Source organism: Galeopterus variegatus, unplaced genomic scaffold (assembly GCF_000696425.1).
Source record: "Galeopterus variegatus unplaced genomic scaffold, G_variegatus-3.0.2 Scaffold6762, whole genome shotgun sequence".
NCBI lineage: Eukaryota > Metazoa > Chordata > Mammalia > Dermoptera > Cynocephalidae > Galeopterus > Galeopterus variegatus.
In genome coordinates this window covers 133,798-143,938 of record NW_007732873.1, presented here as the reverse complement: position 1 = coordinate 143,938, position 10,141 = coordinate 133,798, and the positions used below count along the sequence as shown (strand labels likewise).

The 10,141-nt window shown below is 51.7% G+C and overlaps 2 protein-coding genes across 3 annotated transcripts; one reads left to right on the top strand and one right to left on the bottom strand.

Annotated features, from left to right (window-relative positions):
• Positions 1-722: 722 nt before the first annotated feature.
• Positions 723-5,516, top strand: POU5F1 (POU class 5 homeobox 1). The gene is made up of 5 exons (XM_008591216.1): positions 723-1,200; positions 3,856-3,976; positions 4,287-4,417; positions 4,658-4,816; positions 5,002-5,516. Exons 1-5 carry the CDS (start codon positions 796-798, stop codon positions 5,266-5,268), a joined length of 1,083 nt encoding a protein of 360 aa, XP_008589438.1. The 5' UTR covers positions 723-795; the 3' UTR covers positions 5,269-5,516.
• A 1,445-nt stretch (positions 5,517-6,961) lies between these two features.
• Positions 6,962-10,141, bottom strand: TCF19 (transcription factor 19). Of its 2 annotated transcripts, none has more exons than XM_008591217.1 (3): positions 9,904-10,141; positions 8,313-8,865; positions 6,962-7,720 (listed from the first exon to the last, which is right to left on the bottom strand). In XM_008591217.1, the coding sequence occupies exons 1-3, from the start codon at positions 10,139-10,141 to the stop codon at positions 7,480-7,482; spliced, it is 1,032 nt and encodes a 343-aa protein (XP_008589439.1). In that variant the 3' UTR covers positions 6,962-7,479. The 2 variants fall into 2 exon arrangements, with proteins under 2 accessions (XP_008589439.1, XP_008589440.1); XM_008591218.1 differs by having other exon boundaries at positions 6,962-7,543.

Below are 10,141 nucleotides of genomic sequence, written 5' to 3'. Positions count from 1 at the left end.
GTTGGGACACTCAGGCCCAGTCAGTACAGAGCCTGGTCCCTGGAAGGGGGAAAGGAGGACAATCCCTAAGTCTTCCTAAAGTGAAGACTGGGATATTGGCTGGAGGCATTGTCTGGCAATCTGCCCCTGGAGATAGGTGGAACTTGGCAGGCTGGACAGATGAGTGCCGGGCATCTGAGGCTGCAGAGTAACTGGATTTGGCTAGTATCTGGATGAGAACACCTAGGTTTCTGGATGGGGGAGGGCAAGAGAGGACAGCTGGCCACTATGCCTGTGGCTGTTGGTGAATTGAGGGACAGCCCCAGAAGTACTTGGCAAGTTCAATAAATGTTTGAGGAGCTGAGAAGGGTGGCTGGGCCCCAGTGAAGGGACAGTGCCAGGGGTCTTTGGAGAGAAGGTCAAGCACCTGGGTTCTGAAAATGTGGGGAAGGTGTGGAAAAAGATCCCAGACAGCTCTGAGGTGGACAGAGCCCAAGGGAGGGCAGGGCAGCTTTTTGGGAGCTGAAAGTGAAGTCCCCAAGGGGTCTCTGCACTGGGGGCCTGCACCGAGGGCCTGGAGGGGCGCCCAGTTGGATCTGCCCCGCTTTCCCCTTCCACGGACACCACCGTCAACATCAGGCGAACACCCTCCGCCTCAGTTTCTCTCACCCCCACCGCCCTCTCCTCCACCCATCCAGGGGGCGGGGCCAGAGGTCAAGGCTAGTGGGTGGGGTTGGGGAGGGAGAGAGGTGCTGAGCAGAGCCTTGGCGAGGCCTTGTTTCACCAGGCCCCCGGCTTGGGGCGCCTTCGTTCCCCATGGCGGGACACCTGCCTTCGGACTTCGCCTTCTCGCCCCCACCGGGCGGTGGAGGCGATGGGCCAGGGGGGTCAGATCCGGGCTGGGTTGACCCTCGGACCTGGCTAAGCTTCCAAGGCCCTCCTGGTGGGACAGGAATTGGGCCAGGGGTTGGGTCAGGCTCCGAGGTGTGGGGGATTCCGCCGTGCCCCGCGCCGTACGAGTTCTGTGGAGGGATGGCGTACTGTGGACCTCAGGTTGGATTGGGGCTAGTACCCCAAGGCAGCCTGGAGACTCCTCAGTCCGAGGGCGAGGCGGGAGCAGGGGTGGAGAGCAACTCGGAGGGGGCCTCCCCCGAGCCCTGCACTGCCGCCCCTGGTGCCGTGAAGCTGGAGAAGGAGAAGCTGGAGCAAAACTCTGAGGAGGTGAGTGAGCTGAAACCAGGACCGGGTGGGGGAGAGGGGAAAGTGGTCCCCTGCAGCTGCCCAGGCCTGGAACCCAAGAGAGGAGCGGGCTAGGGAGAGGGCTGTGTGACGACTGCAGGCAATCCAGGAGGCAGCAGCAAGGGGGAACTAGACTCCTGAATTCCCAGAGAGAACCGCAGGGGAGTGGGGGCGGCCTGGAGAGTCGGAAGCTGACCCGGGCCTGGCTCTTGTCAAGGTCTCTCTTGCCTCCTAGGCCTGCCCAGGCCAGGCCACTCGCCCACTACCAGTCCAGCACAGGACTCAGCTTGGAGTTCATTTGAGCTCCATCTCCCACCCTTAGCTCTTGAAAATTCGATCCTTATCAGACCCAAGATCGTGGCTTCAGGGTTAAGCATGGCCTGAAGGTAGAAACAGTGCTTATCCCGGGGTTAGTTATTGTTCCTGAAAGTCTAGGGTGTGACTTGGTTTCTGATAGCTCTTGTTTGGGCTGTATGTGTGTGTGTGTGGAGCTGGGTTTACCTCCAGTCAAGTTGAGGTCTTCCCTCGACCTCTGCCTCAGGCCGGTGAGTCACCATTAAAGTGCACACCCTGGCGCCCCCTTGTAGAGAGCTAGAAGTACCGATTTTGACTGAGTTCAGCCTCAGTTCCATAAGTTGTAAATAAACAAAAAAATGGTGGGAGAAGTTATCTCCAGGCCATTCCCCAGATGCAGGGTTTGCTGAGGGATTGAAGGTGGCCAACCCTACTGGGGACTATTAGAGATGGATCTACCAGTCCTCAGAAGCGACAAGTGAAAGCAATTAGAGATCAAGTACTAAAAGCCTTCAGACTTCACGGAAGGTGTGAGTGGTTTCAGGAGGGACCGAGCAGCCCCAGACCCTTTGCAGGAGGTGACTGCTGAGCCCTGAATAATAATGGCTGCCAACTGTGGTCTGCTTCCCAAGTGCTGGCTGTGTGCTCAGTTTATACATCATCATCTCATTAACTGGCACAAAATCTCCAAGGGAGGTGTTATTAGCCTGTTTCATGGGTCTTCACTGCTAGATGATGAAGCAAGGATTTTAACTGGGGTTTGCATTAAACCAAATCCCCAAAATTGGATTTGGAAAAGCTGAGAAGACAGCTGGGGGCATTTATAGGTTTTCATCATTGGCTGAGAAGTTGGGAATGAAAATTAGCCTATTTGAATTTGATAGGATCGATCACCATTGAAACACTTCCCACTGCACAGAGGCCTTGTTTTTTCTCACTAGCTGCTGCTCCTCTTGGCCGGCCATGCTTCCCTGGAGTGCCCGAGGGCTCTGTCCTTCCACCGCTGGTGTATCTACCCTTCCTTCCTCTCATCCACCCTGACGTACCATTAGATATCAGATGACTACCACATTTTGTGTCTCCTGCCTGCAAGGCTCCCTGATCTGCTCCACCCCATCACACAGTTGCTCAAGGCCAAAGCTAGTTATCCTCGGTTCCTTTCACATCCTACATCCTGTTAGGAAATTACAACCTCTACCTTCCAAATATATCCTGAATCAATCCCGTCCTACCCCCTGGCCCTTGCCACCAACATCTGCCGAGATTACTGCAGTAGCTCCTTACAGGCTGTTACTAACATACCAACTACAGTTTTAAAATGTGGGAGTCAGATCATTTCACTCCAGCAGCTTCTCATTTCATTCTGAGCTGTGCAAAGTCACTGTGGCCTCTATAGAATCTGCCCAGATCCCCTGTGCTCTCTCACATCCTCAGCTCTTACCCTCTTGCCATTTGCTCAAATATCACCATCTCAAAATATATTGCTTAAAATTGTCACCCTCCTCCAGTCTCCTGTACTGCTCTACTCCTGCAGCCTGCGTTATTTTTTTCTTCAGCACTTCTATCATACAGGGTATAGTTACCTGTCTCACTACATTAGAATGTAAGCTGCATAAGGTCAGGGCTTTTTCTCTACTTTGTGTGGCTACTGGTTTACGGAAGGTACTCAGTATATCTGTTGAATCAATCAATGAGGATGCCTCTATATTGAAAAAAAAAAAAAAAAAAAAAACAGTAAGAAAAGGAAATAATCAGACAAAAAAAAAAAACAAAAAAAAACAAGCACCAAGGATACACAAAGCACTTCATTCGTGCCTCTTATGGCACCTATTACTTTTTTGTGTATACGTGCCATGTCAGAGTTTGTGGGGTCCTTGAAACAAACTGGGGAAAATATACTGAATTTAGAATCAGACATGAGCTCTTTTTTCTTTCTGTAGTTTCAAAACTTCCTCAAACTGGGGGTAATTCTTGAGTCAAAGGGACTTTTGTGAGTATTAAATGAGCTTTCAGGTGGGAGAGCACCCTTTACAACCTGGCAGGTGTTCTCACTGAGACCAAGGCCTGTCTTTCCATCTTTGCATGGTGCTCTGTCTCCTGGATGTGCTGTTTTCTGGAGGAAGAGCAGTCCCTCGTCATATGCATGTGTCAATGAGCAGTGAATGGGTGAATGACATTTGTAGATGGGTTATTTCTAGATGTTAGGTGGGCAGCCTGGGAGGCAGGGATACTCCCACAGATGTTTCCTTGGGGCCAGTCAGGTTCTTGATCCCCACATGGAAAGGGGAGGTTGACAACTGGTGTGTTTATGTTCTTATAAGTCCTCTGCCTTTTTAAACACAGTCCCAGGACATCCAGGCTCTGCAGAAAGAACTCGAGCAATTTGCCAAGCTCCTGAAGCAGAAGAGGATCACCTTAGGATATACCCAGGCTGATGTGGGGCTCACTCTGGGGGTTCTCTTTGGTGGGTCCCCTGAGCATGTTCTGACCCACAGGGACCACATCTGGAATGAACATTGTTGAACTTAGGCCTTTTCTCCCCACCAAGGAAAGAGGAAGGAGTGTGTTTCAGGGGCAGGCCCTACCCTTACCCATGAAGAGGGAGAGGAGAAAGGAAGGGGGAGAAGATACTTGGGCCTTGAGCCTCCCTGTGGGAAGAAGTGGGACCCTGGTGTGGGCTTTTGTGAGGGTGGAAGTGGTGGGAGGCCTGGGTCTTGGCATCAGGAGTGTCCCACGTGCTGCCTCACATTCTTCTTTCGTCTGGCTTCCCGCAGGGAAGGTGTTCAGCCAAACGACCATCTGCCGCTTTGAGGCTCTGCAGCTCAGCTTCAAGAACATGTGTAAGCTGCGGCCCCTGCTGCAGAAGTGGGTGGAGGAAGCGGACAACAACGAAAACCTTCAGGAGGTGAGGAAGGGAGGGAGGGATGCACGGGGACCTGCCGGGGCTCAGCCCAGCTTCCATCCCTGGTTGCCATGCTCCCTCTTGGGAGCAGTAGTTCTCAATGGGGTGGAATGCAATTCCTCAGCTCTGGTGACACATCCAGTCATTGCCCCCTTAGCAATTTCCTCTCCAGTCACTGACCCTGTGGTGCTGTTGCTCAGCAGATCCAAAGCCTGCCCTTGTCACCCCTCCCCACCTGCCCAGATATGCAAAGCAGAGACCCTTGTGCAGGCCCGAAAGAGAAAGCGAACGAGTATTGAGAACCGAGTGAGAGGCAACCTGGAGACCTTGTTCCTGCAGTGCCCAAAACCCACGCTGCAGCAGATCAGCCACATTGCCCAGCAGCTTGGGCTGGAGAAGGATGTGAGTGCCCCTGTCCCCTGTGCTCCCTCTCCTCTCCAGCCATCGTCTCCCTTTCCCTAGCTCTGGCTCATGCCCTCCAGCCACTCTAGGGCTGTTGACTTTGGGCGAGATGACCAAGCAAAGCCAGACCCACCTCTCAGAGCTTATAGTCCAATGTCACTCTCCCTTGTGTCGTCTACTCCCAGGTGGTCCGAGTGTGGTTCTGCAACCGGCGCCAGAAGGGCAAACGATCAAGCATTGACTATTCTCAGCGAGAGGATTTTGAGGCTGCTGGGTCTCCTTTCTCAGGGGCACCAGTGTCCTTTCCTCTGACCCCAGGGCCCCACTTTGGTACCCCAGGATATGGGAGCCCTCACTTCACTACGCTGTACTCCTCGGTCCCTTTTCCAGAGGGGGAAGCCTTTCCTCCTGTCTCTGTCACCACTCTGGGCTCTCCCATGCATTCAAATTGAGGTGCTTGCCCTTCCTAGGAAAGGAGAGAAGCCAGGGAAAGGGAACCTGGAGTATGTACCTGGGCTTTTGGGAGTAAGTTCTTCATTCACTAAGGAAGGAATTGGGAACACAAAGCGTGGGGGCAGGGAAGTTTGGGGGAACTGATTAGAGGGAAGGTGAAGTTCAATGATGCTCTTGATTTTAATCCCCACATCACTCATCACTTTGTTCTTAAATAAAGAAGCCTGGGACACAGTAGAATAGATACTTGTGTCTTTGGTTTATCCTCCTTTAGTCACTGAAGGGGGGGGCATGGGGAGGGGATACCCAATGGTAACTGCTCTCGTCCTCAAGTAATCAAGGTGCCATTCAAAGTGCTCGAGGACATAGTGAGAGCTGGGATTGGGAGAGTTGGAATTGGAACCCAAGTTTATCTGTTGAGGGGCCCTAATAGGCTAGTTCTTGAGAGCCTGTGACATGGGGTCTGCACACCATAATTCTTTTTTTTTTTTTTTTTTTTTTTTTAAAAGATGACCAGTAAGGGGATCTTAACCCTTGATTTGGTGTTGTCAGCACCACGCTCAGCCAGTGAGCGAACCGGCCATCCCTATATGGGATCCGAACCCGGGGCCTTGGTGTTATCAGCACCGCACTCTCCCGAGTGAGCCACGGGCCGGCCCTGCACACCATAATTCTGCCCACAGATGCTGTTACCATGCAGCCCATTACCCTTTAGGAGCTGGCTATTTTTGCTTTCCCCATTCTACTCTGGAAGTTCCTTAGTGTCTTGATACTAAGAAATCAAGTCTTTAGACAATCTGCTGCATATCATCCCAACCTGAAACTCCACCTTGTGCTTTCTTTTCTTTCAAGTCTTTAGACAATCTGCTGCATATCATCCCAACCTGAAACTCCACCTTGTGCTTTCTTTTTTTTTTTTCCTTTATATTTGACCGGTAAGGGGATCTTAACCCTTGACTTGGTGTTGTCAGCACCATGCTCTCCCAAGTGACCCATGGGCTGGCCCTACACCTTGTGCTTTCTTCATGCCAGCAGGTATTTGGTTTCCATTTAAGAATTCTGCATACCCTGTCCATAAGTGACTCACCCAATAGCCACATTTTATCCCTGGCCCTGCCACTAGCTAATTAGTGGCCTTTGCTCTGCAGCTGTTTCCTTGATGTGGAAAGCCTAGGTTGGAGGAGATGGACATGCATGTTTCAGTAGGTAAAGATAATGCTTTTCTAATAACAGTAGAAACGATGTTTTGACAATATCTTGGCTTGGTGTAAGGTTCACCAGAGAAAATCACATGTGCCATACGTAGGTTAAGAGGCTGATCACACTTGACCAGGTCAGCATCTGCTGCAGCTGGTTTACCAAGTATTCTTTTTCTCTAGTACAGGGGAAGCCTGTAAAAGTTATGTCATCCTCTTGAACTTGACCAAATCCCAACTACCTTACTTTAATGGCAGTATATCTGTTTTCCCTTAAACTAGAAACTGTTACTTGTGTTCCTTTTTTTCTGTCTCCTGCCTCCAGCTCATCCCATGTATTTGCACCTTTCCAGTGAGCAAGTTTGTATTTCTCTGTTCATCTCTCCTCCCCTTCCCCCAAGAATCTGAATTGTTCTCCAGACCTTACCAACTCCATTCTCCCAAGAATTGGGAAGCAAGGGATATCAGACCCACAAGAAGAGTAAATACCCAGGAGTGAGTGAAACTACTCATTCTTTACTTGGAAATTGAAGCAAATCACTGAAAAGCCAGGTCACTGTGATTATGGTCAGCAGCAGGACTAGCCATAGTATAAGAAAGTTTTGGGACCAGGCCCTAGGTTTTTGCAGAATGCCTTAGGTGATGCCATTTAAAAACATTAAGAATTCTCCTCTTACATCTTTGAGCAGTTGCAAGCAGGCTTTTGCAATTGATGGGTGCTCTGATCAGACATTCTGGTGTCCTTGTACAGCTTGTAACTGGGAATTTCTAGCTCACTGACAACTTCCTGGAGGCAGCAATATATTTGGCAGGAAAACTCTTATGTCACCTTGGTCATGAGGGCCTGTTACAGGCCTTGAATCAGTATCCATAGCAATGGGTTCTTCCCCATAGTCATTCCCTCCTATTAAGGAAATAAGGGGGTCCTTTCTTAGGACCCATTTACACCCCACTGTGTCCATCAGTGTTCTGGAGGTGCCAGTTCTGCGTCCTCTGGTGCCTTGGTGGTGGGCCTTAGGTCTGGATACCAGCACGGCAGCATGGGCATCGGAAGTCAGCCTCCCTGGCAGCCTGGATGCTGCAGCCAACACAGGCCACATGGAACCAGATGTCACAACCATCACACTGAACCCAGGCCACTGTCTCTTCTTGGGGCAGGCAGCAACAGGGAGCTGCACAGGGCTCTCCACCCCCAGCTGCAGGGGGAGCCATGCTGGTGCTCACTGGGTGCTTCCGAGGACGGCCACGTCGATTGCTGAGTGGAAGTGACAAACAGTCACTGGAAACCTATGGAAGCCTAGACCTTGCCCCTGGATAACAGAGTGAACCTACACAGACACACTGGACTGATGTGAACCTGAAGTCTGTCCTTAAAAACATTAGGGTGGGCCTAGAAACTAGTCCCTGAAAACCGGCAGGGTGAGCCTGGAAGTTGTGCATCCTTAGGCACTAGAAGAATGGGGTTAAAGTCATCTGAACGTAAAAGGCAGGAATTTTATTTCTACTGACCTGCCTGCTCAGGTGGTTTTATAGCTATGTAGGCTGCTGCCCCAACTCGACCTAAGTCTTCATATTTTTTTCTTCTGTCAGCTCTCAGGTCTTGCCATGCCAACGTTTTTGTGCGTGTGTGGCTGGCTAGTATGGGGATCTGAATCTGTGACCTTAATGTTGTAAGGCTGTGCTCTAACCAACTGAGCTAACTGGCCAGCCATTCTAACCTCTATTCTGTCTCTGTCCACCTCCCATGCCCACCCCACAAGCAGAGGAGTCCTCTTACAACCTGGGGTTCTAAAGGAATCAAAAAGCAGTGAAATACTGAGGCAAGATGGAGAGGACTCTTAACTTACCCACTGGGTGTCAGTGGGGCTTTCTCGATGCGGAGTTTCTTCCTGGGCCCTGTGAGGACTGGTGCAGGGCTCTGAACCTCCCTCTCATCATCCAGTTCCGCCAACACTCGGTGAGCTGACTTCCTCCGATTTCTTGCGGGTGGAGCAGAAGGAGTGGTCCCCGCCCCAGGTGGCGTGGGAACAGGCAGGCTCTGTGGCCCACCCCCACCCCGGGAGAAGGTGAGGGGCTGGGGCTGGAGCTTGCTGATGCTACCAATGGAGTTGAGGATCAGCGTGGCCTTGGGGGCAGGGGAGAGGGTGCCAAGGGGCCTCTGTGGGGCCCCCTGGGAGGGCAGCATGGGCCGGAAACCAGCCCCAGTCCCGGCTTCTCCCCTAGACCGTGGGATGGTAATGGCGGCAAAGTCCTGAGGTTTGACTCGGACTTGTTGGAACATGAAGTAGAACTCCGAGGGGCTGGTTCCTGGGGGCCCTTCAGGGCCAAAAGTCAGGAGGTCCCCATCACTCAACTCCAGCCTGTGACCTCTTGGGAGTCGGACATTGTTGACCAAAGTCCCTGTTGATGGTAGGGCACCAGACAGACAGGGAGGACAAAAACAAGTGAGCAGAGTCAGGAGTGGAGAATTCTGGCCCTGTTTGATTTCTGGGGAATGTGGGGAAGAACATGACACCTGTCATCAAATTCTCCCTCACATTCTAAGCCCCTCAGAAGGTGACACCAGGTAGTAAGCTCCTCATCGGCTGGAACAAGTTTATGTTTCTTGTGCTCTCCTACAGAGGACTCCTTCCCACACTCTCCTGAAGGCCAATCCCCAGATATGCTCACTCTCACCCAGCTCCAACTCTGTCTCAACATACCTCAGACTGGTTCAAATCCTGGCTGTACCACTTACCAGCCATGTGACCCTGGACAAGTTTCTTAATCTCTTTGTGCCTTTTTTTTTTTTTTTAACTGTAAAACTAGGATATTGGTGCCACCTACATTTAATTCACTTAAAACAGTGCCTGGCTCATACGAGTAAGCACTAAATGAATGTTGGCCACCATAGTCAAATGCCCAGAACACCTCCAAAGCAGACTTACATTTCACCTAAGAGGAAACTAAGACCCAGAGAGGTGGAGTGACAGGCCTGAGGTTTTGCCAGGGGCCAGTGGCAGAACTCAAATGTGAACCCAGGTCTTCTGAGGATGATTAACTGCCTGAAGTCAGAAAGACACATGCCCAGATCATAAAAAAATTCAACATACAACTGCCCTAACAGGAATAAAGTGCCTCAGCAAAGCTGGAAACAAGTCTGAGTTTGGCCTCCAGTGGCCCCAAAACATCCCCACTGTGACACCTCTCTGATGATGCCCCAGGCCCTGGATCTACCTTCCTGTATTTCCTGTATGAGCTAAACAGGACCAACAAGAGTCAGTCCTACAGTTTGTGACACTGCACACTTCTGGGAAGGCTGCGGTCTGGACCACGACCCTCTGTTCAACCTGATGGTGAGTATAGGAGGCAGGTAGCGGGGTCCCTGTGGAACCCCTTAATCATTCCAGCCTGGAACTTTGATTGCCCAGGGGTAAAGCTGCCTTACTCACTGCTCACCTTGGCTGCTGTGGTCCTCCAGGCTCACCCTCCAGTCATCACCCCAGGGCTCAGCATGCAGCTCAGCATGGACCCCAGAGATGAAGCCAGGTTCCTGCTGGGGCCGCAGGGCCACATCACACAGGTCGGCCCTGCGGCCCAAGCGATAGGTGCAGCCAGCCTCAGTGGGGGGGTGGAAGGTGTAGAGATCACCGCCCCTGCCGCCCCCTATGCGCAGCAGCTGGAAGCAGGGCAGCAT

What these genes read in the sequence shown, in the direction of transcription:
- POU5F1 (XM_008591216.1), top strand. Translation starts at nt 796, where the DNA reads ATGGCGGGACACCTGCCTTCGGACTTCGCCTTCTCGCCCCCACCGGGC. An exon ending in CACTCTGGGGGTTCTCTTTG is followed by an intron (nt 3,977 to 4,286) that starts GTGGGTCCCCTG and finishes GGCTTCCCGCAG; the next exon opens with GGAAGGTGTTCAGCCAAACG. An exon ending in AGCTTGGGCTGGAGAAGGAT is followed by an intron (nt 4,817 to 5,001) that starts GTGAGTGCCCCT and finishes GTCTACTCCCAG; the next exon opens with GTGGTCCGAGTGTGGTTCTG.
- TCF19 (XM_008591217.1), bottom strand. Translation starts at nt 10,141, where the DNA reads ATGCTGCCCTGCTTCCAGCTGCTGCGCATAGGGGGCGGCAGGGGCGGT. An exon ending in GGAGGACCACAGCAGCCAAG is followed by an intron (nt 8,866 to 9,903) that starts GTGAGCAGTGAG and finishes TACCATCAACAG; the next exon opens with GGACTTTGGTCAACAATGTC. An exon ending in GCCCCACTGACACCCAGTGG is followed by an intron (nt 7,721 to 8,312) that starts GTAAGTTAAGAG and finishes ACTTCCACTCAG; the next exon opens with CAATCGACGTGGCCGTCCTC.